Source organism: Caloenas nicobarica, chromosome 3 (assembly GCF_036013445.1).
Source record: "Caloenas nicobarica isolate bCalNic1 chromosome 3, bCalNic1.hap1, whole genome shotgun sequence".
Taxonomy (NCBI): Eukaryota; Metazoa; Chordata; class Aves; order Columbiformes; family Columbidae; genus Caloenas; species Caloenas nicobarica.
In genome coordinates this window covers 48395056-48411099 of record NC_088247.1, presented here as the reverse complement: position 1 = coordinate 48411099, position 16044 = coordinate 48395056, and the positions used below count along the sequence as shown (strand labels likewise).

At 44.2% G+C, this 16044-nt stretch overlaps 1 protein-coding gene across 5 annotated transcripts in view; it reads left to right on the top strand.

Annotated features, from left to right (window-relative positions):
- Positions 1-16044, top strand: part of SESN1 (sestrin 1) — an 80357-nt gene that overhangs the window by 56849 nt on the left and 7464 nt on the right. For 2 of the 5 annotated variants that reach the window (XM_065630872.1, XM_065630871.1), the window contains exons 2-4: positions 13647-13712; positions 14628-14828; positions 15770-15952. In XM_065630872.1, the coding sequence (XP_065486944.1) occupies positions 13647-13712; positions 14628-14828; positions 15770-15952 (450 nt within the window). Of the gene's footprint in view, positions 1-6087; positions 6215-8237; positions 8328-13646; positions 13713-14058; positions 14143-14627; positions 14829-15769; positions 15953-16044 lie in introns of those variants that run through there. The other 3 variants (XM_065630874.1, XM_065630875.1, XM_065630876.1) reach the window with 3 other exon arrangements.

Here is a 16044-nt window from a genome sequence, read left to right as displayed (position 1 = left end):
TATTATTTGGGTCACAGCTAGACTGTGAAAACTGAAAATAACTGGTTTTTTCCTTCCCTGTCTGCCGCTCTGAGGCACATTGACCATGTGCCTGAGAGTGGCAAGTGTAAGCAGAAAGTCACAGAACAGTTCTCCAAACTGCGGTTACTGATATAAGGGTTCCTGAATCTCTAATGGTACTTCCCATATTCATTTAGTACTGTTTCAGTTGATTTCATCTCATTGTAACAATCAAGCTGTATAAAAATAGCCAAGTGTCTTCTTGAGGTGCATTAAATTATTTACGTGCTTTTGTTGCATTCCATTCTTTTTTACTTGTCTTTTTGTGGGGAGAACATTGAATTAATTAAAAAAAAAAGGGAAAAGAAGATCACTTAGTTTTTGGCTGTAGTGTGAATATATGCGAGATTAAGGGTTGACTTGGAAGAAGTCTAACAAAGCATTTTGTGAATTGCTAGTTTGTTCCTTGGTGAAGGCTCTACAGAAACAAGCTTTTTGTTTGTCGTACCTGCAAAATCAAGTCCGGCACGAGCCTCAGGTCAGAGTTTCAAGCAATGTTCTAGAATTACACCTGAGCCCCTTAGGGTAAAGATGACCAAAACTTCTGGTGAGGAGAAGCGATTCTGGGTTGCATGTCTGTACGTACCAGAGTATGAAAGTAGGTTTTAGCTGTGACTTCTTCCCAGGGCACTTGCCGGGCATTTCCCGCAGACTCACTGTAACCTCACAGCAATGCAGTGCTGGGTCCCTCGCTGTCATGGTCTCACTTAATCCCAGTAAGCCACGTATAACACTCCAGTACTCGGAAAAGCATTTTTTTTTTCCCCATTTGCTTGTCCTTGTGTCTGATTTCTGCCAGAAGCTAATAATGAGCTGCATTTCATTGCTTTTTCTTCTCTTTTCACATAAAGACCGTTTCTGAGGTCAAATGTAGTTTAAAAAACCCAGAGGCCTTAAACTCACACAGAGATGATTCAGCTGGCCTTCCTTTGCTTTGAAGGCACAAATTTGCATTGTGTAAAAGGTTTTGTTAGCAGCGGATTGCCCAGCATGATAAGGCAACTTCCATCTGTGTAGGATGGGCCTTCCAACAGCATCTTTACTGGACAGTGGTGAAGCATGGTCAGACAGCATTCCAGGTGGTACTGCATTGTCTCATTGCTCTTCACTGAATCAAATACAAGGACTAGGAGTTGTAGGAAGCTCCCAAGGGTGAATTTTCACTCAACTGAGGAAGGATATTTGTCCCTTTTCAGTATTCATCTTGGGGAGAAAGGGCCTGAGAAAAAAGACAGTAAAATGGATACCAGCTCTAAGGAACTGTGTAAAATGGCATTGATGTCACCCAGCAGTTTGCTAACTGAAGGAAGAGGGGAGACCTCTTTAGGCCAAACCAGGTCTAGACAGCTATAAGCTATGTTAAATTTTCTTTTTCTTGGTTGAACTCCAAATACACTCTTTTATTAATATTAAGGGGGGGGGGGGTTAGCCTTAATGTTCATTTAGTACTGAGACTGCAGAGTGGTTGGCAGCCTGCAGTTCCCCAGAGAGTGGCCACCTGCAGCTGGACAACTGATCCCCTCTCCATACACCTAGTCACCAGAAGATCAGAAGTTACCTGGGAGTTACCAAGGTCAGTTTTGAAACTAGTTCTAATAACATAGGCTTTCATTCTCAGGGAGCTGGGTCTTGGGGGGGAGTTTGTAACCAGAGTATTCTTGTGTAGTGCATGAGCCTGGAGCCTCCTCAGAACAGTATCAGAAGAACCCACTTCTCTAACACTGGATATTCACAACAAGCCAGACAAACAACTTTTATAGTTCAGCTGCTGTTTATCAGCCTAGGAGGAGCTGTGTGCCCCCATAAAAAAGGGGAAGAATAATCTGGTAAAACATTCTTTCAATCTACTAAGATTTAGATATGCATCTTTAATCTACCTATTTGTATTAGTCTTAGGGACCGTAAATCTGTTTCCGTGTCCTTGCCAAAGCATGAATAATCTCAAGATCTCAACTTCTTATCACTCCTTAAATTAAACTTTGTACTTCTGCTACCTAATAACTGCAGAAGGGAATGTTAAATTTGGACTAGCTTTGGTGAGAGAAAAAACAAAACAACTTGTGGTTTAGAGGTGGGGGTGAGCTGTAGAAATCTTAAAGGCAGAAATTACAAGAAGAATGACTGTTTTGGGCGAATAAGAGTCCTGACCGATGAACCAAATAGTTCAGGGAACAGAAAAAGCCACTGGAGTTCTTGGAGCTTGCTGAGTTGCTGTGCCTCCCATATTGTTATCATGATAAAGATTTTTACTATTCTAGAAATAACAAATGTATAATAAAGGGATAGAAGAGATTAGGAGATACACTTGAAATTTGTCATGAAAAGGGTAGTGGCTTGGGACAGCGAGGAACGAGAGGAATCCAGAAGGAAATGTTGAGAGCAGCCAGTGTGGGGCTGCTTAGTCATTGCTGAAACACCTGGTGACTTAATTAAGGCACCAGATTAGGTGGAGCTGCTCAAGCTATTCTGGTTGAAAAGATTCTTGCCTCCATGCTTTTATTGCTGCTTCTTCGCTAGGAGTTACATCCCCTGAGATCTGGTGGTCATTGTTAGCAATGCCTAACCTCTATCAATCAAAGTGAGCTATAACAATTTTAAAAAATAATCACACACCCCCACCCGCCCCAAAATAGTTCTCCAATCACTTACTTTGACTGTACGCAGTGCTGAGTGCTGTTGGCAGCAGCTGGGCGGGCAGGTTTTAGGACAGAGACCCATCCCTCCCCCCTGGGGTCAGTGACACCCGGGTTGGTGCAGCGACCTCTTCTGCTGGCATAGCTGCAGATGGGAGACACCACCCATCCGCGGCTGTCTCGGGGGCTTCAAAGGCACTTGGACGCGAATGCTGGTATTTACATCCATTCTGCTAAGCTTGCTGGCGCTACCATATGAAACCACAAGAGTCCAGTCCTAGGAACTAATACAAATCAGGTAGCTCAGAGCCCCAAAGAATTATCTGGTTTTATTTGTAAATGTTCCTGGGAAAGAATCATATAAATCTCTGACATGTTAATTTGATGTCCAGGGCATTGCAGGAACAGGCATTTCAAGTGCTCCTGCTTGGATAGCTTTTCTATGGAAAGAATTTAGTATCTTGGTTTGCCAGTTCTTCAGAGTCATCTGTTTGTGCTGAACTCGACTCAAAAAAGTCGCCCTATTGGACTGAAGTGGAAGTAGGCCAAGTTACAGCAGCCAAGAGCAGATAAATGTGTTTGCAGGATCAGACTTTTCACATTGCAACTGCTTGGTCTCCTTTTGGCTTCATTGGGACATTTCTTTAACTGTAGCAATAAGAAAAAACTGCATTTCTGATGGCTTAACATAGACTGCACAGATGTAAACCCATCCTTTCATGCAAGCAGCATTTATGGAAGTGCTTGCTGTGAAAGAGTATGTTTTCATCCTTTAGGTGGTATTTGCTTTAGGTGACTTCATGTGTATCTATCCTACATTCTTTCTGAGTGAAAGGAAACTTGGTATCTATCAATATTTTCATGTTAAATTATTTTTTTTTCTTTCCCTCATAAGCATTTCATTCGATCTGTGTTTACTTGCATCGATACATAGTCAAACATGCTGTTGTGTTTCCCCAGTGGAACGCTCAAGTTATGCAAACTGTAGCATAGATCTGTCCCCATGTGCCCCGGCCACACTGGTTTCTGCACTCGTTAGTACCCAAATGAGCTTTGTGCTCGTGTCAAACCATATTCCCTCATGAAATTGCCAATGTAGCTTGTTTTACTAGCCCCCAAATGGAAATAATTCCAGTCTACAATTGTGTACTGATTTATAGATGAGCATGTGGCTCAGTTTTGTGCATTCCTCGATTTGGAGGAGTTGCGCTTTGGAAATACTGTGTGAGGGCTGGGGTGGAGACAAGGGTGATGAGATTCTGCTAAGGCAGAGACATACCTGGGGCCTGAGCAGAGCTTGTGTACTCAGGCCATATGGGAGAGCTTTTAAGACCATTATTATTTGTTTGCTATGGCTGTGAAACTTCCTCTTCCCCTTTGTACATGCTTTTTCTGATATGCTGTCACTGCTTTTATCTATCCTGATACAGAAAGCAAAGAACATGGTATAATTTCCTACCTTTCTGCTGTTGAGTTGGTTGTTTAATGAGAGATAATTTCCCTTGGACAATGTCAGACAAAAATCTGCATCTGTCAGGGTTCTTTGTATAGGAACAAATGTTAACATAAACAGGCTTCCTCACAAATATCCAGCCAGGCAGGGCCATCAACCGCAGTGGGGGAAAAACGCTTCAGGGAACTAAGGGAGTGCTGCTTTCCCCCACTCCTTCATCCCTCCTACCTTCCGAGGGTGTTAACAAACTCATTGAAGGGGGTGACCTTTCATCTGACATCCAGGAAGATTTTTTTTTTATGGTGAGGCACTCTTCTTGCATTTCAGCTTTCAGGTAATTACTCTCTTTTTCAACAGTTTTTCTGAGCACAAGCCAGTTCTTTCCCTGTGTTTCAAAAGGAGTCCATTCCTTCTCTTTTTGTTATGTTTTGGCCTGAAGTAAGGATATAGCCAGTGGGAATTAAACAGTGTTCTTCATTATTTTATTAGGTCACAATATGCAACCTTCCTTGCCAGTATTGCATTCTTCTTCTTCTTCCGTGCTTCTGTCAAGCATTTGATGAAGTGCAAGTAGGTACCAAGCACAATTCATTTCTTCTGGAGAAACCTGCCAGCTTAAAGCCAAGGCCCCAAGTGAGGAGCTGTGGTACCTGGGCACCTCTAGGTGATTTAACATAACTGCTGCTAAGCCTTCAGAAATATCCCTTGGCTCTCCGGAGTTAATTGCGTAGCCCAGAGAGGTGGTGGTCTTTGGAAAGTGGAGAGGAAAGGAAGCCTTTAAAGCTTTAGCATTAGAAATGTGCAGAACTGCTGCCGTCAGTCATGTTGCCACATTCCCCTGACAGCACTGTCCTCAGTGCTTTCTGTGTTTTGTTGCAAGATTCATATATCCATAACAGGAACAGTTTTTCAGTGTTCAGTTTTACATTTAACAGAAGTGTAAAGTTCAGTGTCATGGAATTTCCCTGCTTGGTTGTTAGATAGCTTGGCAGGACTCAAAACCGAGCAGCCTGAATTTTAGGCAGAAGCCTTCCTCCTCCAAATGAGTGTGTTCAGGAGTTCAGAGCTGCACTCGCCTCCTCCCATTAAAACTGCAATAGAAATTCTCCTCTTGGGGTCTGTCATATTTTAATTCAAAATATTTGAAGAAAACAATCCAACAGAATTCAGGTTTGTAAATCTTAGATTGCCCTGGAAGACAAAAAATAAAATCATATGGGCCAGCTTGGGGACTTTTTTTTTCTTTTAAAATAATTGATGCCGTAAAAATCCCAAACCAAAAGAGGTGGGAGATGTAAGGCATCTGGCAGAGTTTACAGCCCTGGGGGGTCGACGAGAGAAGTACAGCCTGCTGCAAACAAAGGCTGAGTGTTTTGCTGATGATTGCAAAACATATGTTTGCCCAGGACTGTTATGATCTTGGGAATAGGCAGGAGGCCAAATTTCTCCAGCAGCATACTTAGTCAGACAAATATCTGCAAAATGTTAACCTCTTGCGATTTCTCAGTTTAAAAGCCATAATTAGTTTGTTGCTTAAAGAGAAGGTAGAAACTCTTGCATAAGGTGCAGGGGAGAAGAAAAAAAAATAAAATAAAAAAATGTAGAAGTGTTGTCCGAAGAGCTGCTCGGTGCTGGGGAGGGCAGAGGAGGCCGGGGCTCAGGGGGAGAGGGGCGCTTGCTCCTCAGCCCTGCTCTGCAGCCGGGCCGGGGGCAGCACGGAGCAGCGAGGCGGGGTACACGGGTGGGCCCTGGGACGGCACTTGTCCCCGGGCTGGGCGGCTCCGCGCCGGGGCTTTCCCTTCTCCCCCTGTCCGGGACATGTGTGGGCATTCCCGGGGGCTGGCAGGCAGCGGGCGGCAGACAGCACAAACAGGGGGCGGTGGCAGGCAGCTGTTCGCCGCTCCGCTCCGCCCCGGGGAGGAGGGAGCGAGGGCGGGCAGCGGGGAGGGCCCGCCCCGGCGGCGCTGTGCGGCGGGATAGAACCGCGGCGGGGCTGCGAGGGGAGAGCGGCCGGCCCCAGCCCCGCAGCGCCGGCATGAGGGTGGCGAGGCCGGGCCCGCAGCACCAGGTACCCGCGGGTGGCGAGGGGCTGTGGCCGCCGGGGTGCCCCCGCAGGGCTGGCCCTCCCCAGGGCCGGCGGTGGTGCTCCTGGGGCGCATCTCCAGGGAGAAGTCGCTGCTCGAAGGTGGGGAGGGGGTCCGGGCAGCCCCCCTGCGGCAACCGAGTCCCGGCTCAGCTGCGGCGCCGGGCAGGCGGGAGCAGGGCTTGTTTGCGGGCTCCTCGCTCGGCCCGTGGGCGCGTCGTTCTGGAGGGTAACTTTCGGGGATTTGCAGGTCCTTTCTAAGCTCCCTTCTACGGGATATCCAGCTGCTGCCCACAGTGACAGCGCAGATGCTGTAGCTATCCTCCCCATTGCCACCTGCTCCCGGAAAGGCTGTGTACCGCTTGTGTGTGGTGGTGGGATGGCTCTGCTGGGTTTTTAGGCTCATCCAGGTAGTTTTTGCCTCTGTATTGCCGGGTGTTTCTTTATTTCTTGCACAGACTTGGATTATCCTTTTGAAACAGTGCTTCTTGTGCTTCTGATAGAGAAGAGCTTGCCATAAGTGTAAACAAGTGCAAGTCAGTAGCATTATTTTAGATCGGAATTAAAGTAGTGCTTTAGATCTCTTTTGTAAGTTTCGTAGTGTCATCACGTTTAGATTTTTCTTTTAAAGGAAATTTGTAAATCCTGAGACAGCTGCAGGTTGCCACAGAAACTATTTTGTGTTCTTCTGGTTTGTACAGATCTGGTATGTCTTGGATACAAATTGCTTTGCTTTGACATAATCCAGCAGTACAGTCTACATAATGCAAACGGTAACTGTCACGTTTAAACTTGTTTCCTTCTGTGTCACTGATCTATTGCTATTTAAACAGTGTTTACAGCATGGAAATTGCAGACGTTCCTTCCAAATCCTTTGCCCTTTAATACTTTTTGTTTCATTGTACACATTACAGAACTGGCATATAGAAAAACTAGGCACTAGTCATTGAAAGTCAGTCTCTTGGTTTCAGTGAGCTCAAATAAAAAGAAAATTGGGTTGTGGTCTCCAGGCAGTCATGTCACAAAACCACCTCAGGAAGAGTTGCTGCTGAGGAAGAATAGGTAGCATTTAGGTGCCTTGAGACTATTCCAGTTGGATCTGCTCCTGCTACTTGGCCCTAGAAGACGACCAGAGAAGAGGTGTTAGAGCTTGAGACTGAGGAGCCTGGGGTTTGCTTTTATTCCTGCTGTGTGAACAGGGCATGTAAGCTTGGAACATGCCCCCTTGCTCTGATTTGTCTTGAATCAAGTCACATAAACTAGTTGGGGATGTTTTTAAAATCTGCTATTTCAAAGGATTTTGAGACATTCAGAGGAAATACACTTACTGATATTTAAGCTAAAATAAAGTAACGGCTTAAATTCGTATATGGATGTATTCTGTGGAAACAGAAACACTTCAGCATTTGCTATGCTCTAATTCCAGTGAAGAGTGGTAGGTCTGGGGAACAAAGTGCTTTGTAGCAGAGGGGAGAGTACTTGTTCTCAGTTCTTTAAATCCGTGCAAGTGCAGACATGTTTAGTGCTTCAGTTGAATGACAGTCTGAGAAACCCAGAAAACGGAACCAATGCAAAAATTTAAAATACATGAACATTTTTGAGATTTTTTTTTCTGTCTTTTTAATGTGAATCATGGTTTGAGAAAGCCACAACAATTGTAGCTACTTCTGCATTAGATAAATGAATAACATAGGAAAACCTGCCAGTTCTGCTTAACACCACATTTAGAAAAGGCGTAGGATTCGTGGGATTATTTTTTTGGAAAAGAGCCATATTTGATCACTACTCTTTATTTCTTAATCCCTTCATTTCCAAAAGCTACTTGTCTGATAAGAGAACTACAGTAGCTAGTGCATTTAGCAGAACTGAAAATATGCCTTTTAAGCTAAGTGTGTATCAGTTTGGTGATAAATAACTTGTCCTGTGAGGCCAGTTGTGCCAGTCATTGTCGTTAAAAGTCCCAAACAAGGAAACTCCAAATTTGTAGCCTGTCACTGTCACCACCAGTGTGGTTTTGCTGTCGGTGACCTTTAAAGGGGAAGTAGGAACCAGACACAGCGAGCAGAGCAGCGGCAGCGGTGCGGGGCCTCTGACACTGGTAAGTGCCCAAGTGTCCCTTGGAAATGGAGCGTGAGCTGCTTGGATGCTTTGGGGCATGTGAGCCTATAAGAATATAAAAGGTCTACTTGGGTATTTTTAATGTCAGCTTGAAATGTATACTGTAGTATACTAAGCTGAATTTTTTAGCACTGGGCAGGTTGAGGGGGGTTAATTCTACTAGGAGACTGAAGAGTTTTCAACCCACTGCTCATTGTGCCTTTCTTAGCCCTAAGCTTGGATACAAATGCACTTAGGTTATGTGAAATGATTTCTTGATTGTCTAGGAAAATGATACCCCCAAAAAAGGTCACCTCAGACTCATTTCCCTTCTCTGGTTCCTTTAGATTGTTTTATGTTGCATTACAATGTGAGATTTTCATACAGTTTTGTTTGAATCTAGTGGTATTTAGTGCTTAATCAAGACACAGATTATTCACATGAAAATGTTAATCCAAATGTGGTTTAGTGAAGTAAATCAATAATTATATTTTCACTTTGTGGTGACTTGTCTGTGACAAAATGTTCTTTTTGCCCTTTAGAGGAGGCTGAAGCAGGTATGTAAATAAGTCTTTCTGGGAGATAAAAACATTTGATATTGGTACTGACTGTACTTGAGGGGAGCAAAATGAGTCACTGTGCTAACACCAGGGAAGCAGTCTGAAGGTTGTGGTTCATAGCTGGAGCTCAGCTTGCGAATCCTGAATGACTGAAAATTAAAAGTTTGGTAACAGTCCCCATACTCATCTCACAAAACTATAACTGAGTTTTGGGAGAGGTTTTGTGATAGGTGGCAGAGCTCTAGCTGCCAGGAGCCAGCAGTGGGGGGAGGAACAGGGATGTGAAAAAGCATTTTAGGTGCACTATGGAGCAGGAGCTGGAGCTACCATGAGGTTCCTGTTCTAGAGAGAGGCCCCGCGTCTCGGCTTGTAACTGTGCTTCAGTGTTTCTAGGTGGCATTTCTAATATTGGGTGTCTCTTTGGAAGCAACTCTTTTTTTTCTTTTCTTCACTTGTATTTTAAAGAGGTTCAGAACCAAAGTAGGTGATGGTCTGTTACCAACAGAGGTCATGCACGTTGTACTTTGCATTTGCAGTTCCATTTTTGATCTGAAGCTTTTACTTAAGTTTGATAGGAATGCTATTCTTGACAAGACACTTCAAAAATTACCCAAAAGGGGGCTTGATTGACAGAGTCTTAAGATCTAGAAAGGCCATTAATAGAGTGAGGTTTTATGTGCTTGTGGTTATAGAGTGGTCTCTTCATGTAGTTGTGTGTGCAGTACAGATTTTTTGGTCTGGCTGGCATTGCGGCGTTGGATGTACTAAACAGGCCAGACTGGTGAGAGGGAATGGTACCTGGAAAGTATATAATTAAGTTTGCAGACTTGTCTCATTAACTCTTCTGTCTCAGCTCTGAAGAGCTGGTTTTTGGTGTGAATTTGCTCAGAAGTCTCTGAAAAGGCACACAGTCTGGTGGTCAGAACATTACCCTGTGGCTTGAGAGATCTCCGCTCAAGCCGCCAGTCTTCTGTAGCAGCCTCTGTTAGACATGTAGCTTTTCTGTTTCTCAGTTGTTTGTTTTTGTTTTTCTAAATGGCAGATAATACACTTGCCCTACCTCACAGGAATGTTGGATGAATTAAATACCTCAGATGAGATGCTCAGATAGGCAGTGATGAGGGACATGTAGATTCAGAAATGGTAGGTATGTGGTGAACATAGTTCCCATGGAAATAATAATAGTGGCTGTACAGAAATGCAAGTTACATTGCATAAAGGGAAGGAGGAGGCTTTGCCGTGATTTCTGAGGTTGCCTCCGCCAGCACAGCGATACAGCATTTATATGGCTGCTTCTCTGTCAAGGTATATTTGGAAGGTGAGCAGTGGGATGGATTGCCACCTGGGGAGGTCCACCTCCCTCCATCAGCTGTGAGCTTCTGGGTGTCGAAGGTGAAATCTGTTCCACCCTCGGTGCTCAGCTTTGCAGCCGTCTGAGTTTTATGTTCTGGCTTTGAAGATGGAGTGCCTGTGATGCATTATTATTATGTATTTGAACCTAAAGCCTCAGTTGTGGTTGGATTTCTGCTGAGCTTGGAGCTGCGCTCTGCTACAGAGTTTCTAGGCTGAATGGAATTGGTGTGGCAAGGTTAACAAACAGGAGGAAAGAAGCCAGAAGTTTAATGCAGAAAACACACAACTAAGTAGGTCACTTTGCTGTGCCACTCGGTGGTCTGGAATTGCATGAAAGTTGCTTGTACATTTGTAATAACCAAAATAAATACCGGTTGCTTGCAACTGCTGCTTGTCCTAGACCCCGGCTGCTTCGCCAAGTGCTTGTTGGTGCTCCAGGTGAGATGATTCAGGAGATACTGGGAGCAGCCGGAGATGCCTGGTATTTCTCAAGTACTAGGAGAACTTAATTAAATGCTGCTTCTGAAAAAAGACGAGAAAAGAGTTTTTAAAAGGCCTGCCATAGCTTGTAACTGAAAAATAACAATTTTCAGAAGATTTCCAGTGGGTCAGAATTTATACAACTCTCATGACTGTGGTAACCATGCATGTTACGACAAGAAGCTTATTTCTGTTCTCAGCACCCTCTGGAAGAAACATATTTACCTCTGTTTTGCAGATGGGAAACTGAGGCTCGTCTTCACAAATCCATTGCAACATCTCTGTCAGAACAGGGACTTGAACCCAGGCTTCTCAAATACTAGGCTGGTGCCGTGATTTCTAGGGGATGCTTGCTTTCCTGAGGGAAAGCAAGACGACTTCTTCAATAACCGAAAAAACCCTAAGTCACTTTGCAGAAAGGGTTTGTTCTTTACTGAAGGATCGTAACCTGTTATATGCAGCATAACAATAGTAGTTTGACCTCTGCGTGCTTTAAAAATAGGCTGATTGTATTGATGCTGATGTGTGTTAGATCGTGAGGCAAAACATGTTAGCAGCTTGCTGATCTCAGGTTCAGAAATCTTGTGTGTGGTTTTTTTTTTAATAACTGTTCTGGGAAAGAGGACTGAAATGTGCTTGTTCAAGAATTGAACTTCAAGGTATTTCTCTTGAAGTGCTTGAGTTGGCAGACAACTGCAGACATCTGCTAAGTTAAATGATGTGTACAGGCTTTTTTTTCTTGCTGTCACTTGGATGTAAGATGCTTCTCTAATCTGCTAGGGTAGCTGTAGCTGAGAAAAGCAGCTGTGCTGGGTCTTTGAGGAGAGCGGGTGTTTTTAAGATACAAATTCTATCCTACAAGTCGCATTGCTAGAGACTTGGCTGACAGGCAGAATTTGTCTGTGAGTGTTGGGACTCTCAGCAGGAAAAACCTACTTCGCAAACTTTATTGTCACAGGGAATGTGAAGTCTAGTGTAAGAGCTGCCCTCAGATCTTGCTTTATCCAAATAAAACTTGAGAAATGGTGGCACCTGACTTGGGGTAAAGGAAGACGGTCAGAGTCTGATGGGCTTTGGTAGTTCTGACTTAGACTTGCGCTGATTGTTTCTGTCTCTCTGAAGCTGGTTTTTAATCTTAGGAGAAAGTTCAGGGAAGGGTAACTGATTAATAAAATTGCTTCTCGTGCAAATAGAAACCTCAGCAAAAGACAGAAAAAGTGCAGTGGTGAGTGTGACCAGTATTGCTTGTTTATAACAACCTTTAGCTATGGGGGGAGGGGAGAAATGTAGCAAAGTTTAAAACTGAATTTGGCAAGCAGTTTTTAGGGACTTCATTTGCACTTGAGGCCTAAAACAGCTAAAGGTGCCCCTCTGTTCTGTCTAGCCTGAACTGGCTCAATATACAGTATTTCTTTATTTACCTAAATGTTGCTGAGGACCTGAATGGTGTTGGTATCATCAGAAAAGGGAATGGTCTGGGCTGTGGAACGGAGGCAATGGATGTGTTTTAAAAAGGAGGGGAGAGGGAACAGATAAGAGCCCAAATGGTTAGTTTATATCTAGCCTAGTGTTTAGCACTCAGTTCCATCCCCAGCTTTAATCGCAGGTCTCCCTCCATCTGTAAGAGCACAGTGCCATCAGCTGCCCTGCTGGGAGCTGCTTCGGGTGCCAGGGCTCCCGTGTTTCCTGGGGAAGCCGTACCACTGGCCGTGGAGCAGTCACAGAATAGTTTGGGTTGGAAGGGACCTTCAAAGGCCATCTAGTCCAACCTCCTGCAATGAGCAGGGACATTTTCAACTAGATCAGGTTGCTCAGAGCCCCGTCCAGCCTGGCCAGGAATGTCTCCCCTCAGGAGAGCTGGTTTGTGGCGAGTGCCGCACACACTGAGGAGGAGCCTCTGTAGCGATGTGCTTCCCAGCTGGGACAGCGGTGGGCATGTGCAAATGTGTGAGATGTGCCTGTGTCCTGCGTTGGTACGTGCCCCATGGACACTGCTGTCCCCTGTCTGGGGGCTGCTCCATGCCAAACATAAGAACCGCCCGTGACCCCATGGCTCCCACCCTTGCCGAGGGAACAGTTTAACAGGCAGGACACTAATGCACCCAAGTCTCCTATGCACCTCGCTCCTTGGCTGCGCCAAGGGCCCGGGGTGCCGTAGGTCTGGCAGGAAGGTACGTCTGGCTGAGGGAGACGGCAGGTCATGAACTGCTGGGAGGTTTCCAGCCTCCCTCCTACCTGCCGGGCAACACCTCCACCGAACCGTGTGCGAGGATGTGGCTGCTGCTCTTCTGATGGACCAAAACCCCCTCCCTCTTTCCCTCCTGACGTGAATAGCTTTTTATCCTGTTTCAAAAAGAAAGCAGATGCAAATGTAGATCAGGTACTTTAAGCAGTTTAAGAGCTCTTTGAGGTTGGGAAAAAGAAATCTGATTAGGGTTACAGCTGTTTCATTTCCTGACAGATGCACAGAGTGTTATGTGCTGGCGTACTGCGGATGTACACACACACACATCGGTCTCGTTTTATATCAGTGGCATAACCACACAGCAGCCGGCTTTGTACTGAACTCCTTGTCCTGGACACCCTGCCAAAATATGCTTTATGCAGAATTTTCTGTGAACCAGGTTGTAGTGTGTGTGTGCATAAAAATTTGTGTGTGTTTTCTTTGGTTGGCAGGGCCTTCGTTGTTGAGTTTTTTGTTGCTGGAGTGAGGCAATACCCTGTAAACAAGCATGGCTAATTTTAAAGCACTTCTATAAAAAATGATTTGCATTTGTACAAATGGTACTAGTAAAAGCACCCGTGTAAGAGTACCGTGAGTACCCAAATAAACCCAGCTCTGAAGGGAGAATTCTTTTCTTTCTCGCAACCACAGCTAAAAAGCTGTTTATAACTAAACGCTGAGATGGTGTAATTTTCTTTTCTAGGAACTTGGGATAAGAATTCCTAGACCACTGGGACACGGACCAAGCAGATTCATCCCCGAGAAGGAGGTGTGGTAGTGTTTTCAAGTACACAGTGAACTTTATGCTTTTAAGGAACACCCTTTTAGTAGTAACCCACATTTGGTTTCAGGACAGCTGCTGAGCTGCAAAACATTGTCAGTCGCGATCACATTCAGTCCTGGTGAGACTTTGGCCACAGTTCCAGTGTACAGGAGCAGTGAGAGCCCCGGGGAGCTTTGGAAATAGTTATGACCCCTCCTGTTCTGCTATCTAGCATAAGAGAAACCCAATACTGTTTTCTGTCAGAGTCTCTGTTTCCTTGTGAACACCCGGATGTAATTTCCTACTGGTCCGTAAGGCACCTGCCCCCCTGCTCTGGGGTTACTTTTTCTCGAGCTGCCTCTACCATTCTGAATTATCTGAGAAGCTTCAAAGTGCTGTGGCTGAGCATTTCTGGTGCTTCTCTCCTGATTATCTGGTAAGAGAATTTGGAGCAGAGGAAAAGTTAGTAATATGCCTGTGGTTTTCTAGGAATTTTAGAGCCTTAAGCTTCAATTTCCCTTTATTTCTCTCTCTTGTCATGTTAGCAAGATTTTTATTTCTTTCCCTCTTTTTTCCTCAATGAGAATAATTATTCGTTTACTTTGTTATTGTAATAAACTAAGTCAGATCAATTTGAGAAAGTGAAGGTGAGACAGTTAAAAGTGAGAACTTGGTGTTGCACAAGAGAAAGTGTAAAGGCAAAAATCTCCTTTTGCTGTTATAACCACTTGCGATCTCCTAAATGAGAGGTATTAAGGGGATTTATGTGCCATGCCTTATGTGCACTGATTTAATGCCATTAATAGATTTATAACATAATTCCTTTTGCTGGGGGCTCTGGGTGCTCTAGTAATATATTTGTTTACTATTTTATTGGTACTTCATAGACAATATTGCTAATTGCTCTTTCTGTTCAATCAGACGATTCAAGTGGGAAAGGAAGACGCCATGATGCACACGCTGTTTGCAGATTCTTTTGCCACGCTGGGCCGATTGGACAATGTTACCTTGGTGATGGTTTTCCACCCACAGTATCTTGAAAGCTTTCTGAAAACTCAGCACTATCTACTGCAAATGGATGGTCCACTCCCGCTTCATTACCGACACTACATCGGGATAATGGTATGCTGGAACATAAAGCAGCAAGCAGAAAAAGCCACTTTGGCAACGCTCTCTGGTCTTGTTTTATAGCGGTTATTGCTGTGTTTTGCAGTTTCTAGTTGGAAAGGCATTTCAGTAGGAGCTAAGGGGAAAAGCAGAGTAGGTTTGTTTGTGTCTGGTTTACAAATTGTTTCATAAGACCAGTTCTTTGTGTTCATAGTTTTGGTAGGACTGTGAGAAAGAGGGGGAAAAAATCCGTTATAAAAATAAGACAGTTGTTTATTTTTAGTTTCCTTAGTATCTCAGAAACTCTTTTCCAAGAAAGCTTGTTTGTGTGTGTCCTGTTGAATACACCTCCCTCTAGTTCAATAGTTCCATCATCTGTTTCTGAAACTCTAAATTCTGAGAAAGTTTTCTGCCAGAGGTTGTTGGTTTAGTAATTTCCAAACTGCCACTGCAATGATACTTGTCTGCTGAAGTTGAATTAAAGTTTTGGGCTGTGTGTTAATTTGATGAGGGAAGTATTACTGTTTGGATAAATGATATGGCATCTGTTCTTTGCTGAAAAGCTGCCTTTAGTCTCTCTTGCTGTATGTGTTCTAAAACCTGCTTTTGTTTTAGCTGGTAAAGATTCACCCAGGGGCAGCCTTGCTTCTTCCCTGCTGGAGACTACCATGCAGTATGGATTACTTGCTTCAGGACATACAATAAATCCATGCCTGTACATGCCCTGCATATAGGCATGTTGCACTCGTAGCCAGCATTGTTATAATGTATATGAATGAGGAATATTTATCTTGTGAGAACAATAATCAAAAGAGGCTGATGTGTTAATCTCATGGTTTTTTTACCTTTGATCACTTGTTCTTGAGTATTTTGAGGAAGTGATGACACGGTATTTATCATAAAGCACTGACTTACTGCAATTGTTTTCTGTATCACAATTGTGTTTTCCTTGCTAGGCTGCAGCACGACACCAGTGCTCTTACCTGGTTAACCTCCATGTGAATGACTTCCTTCATGTTGGTGGAGACCCTAAATGGTTGAATGGCCTGGAAAATGCACCTCAAAAGCTGCAAAACTTAGGAGAACTGAACAAAATGTTGGCTCATAGACCCTGGCTTATCACCAAGGAACACATCGAGGTAAATGTTTCATGGAGTATTGTGAATGTGCCTTTATTTTTCAGTAAATGCAGTCACAGATTCTTAGGGGGTTAAGAGCCAGACAGGGCGCG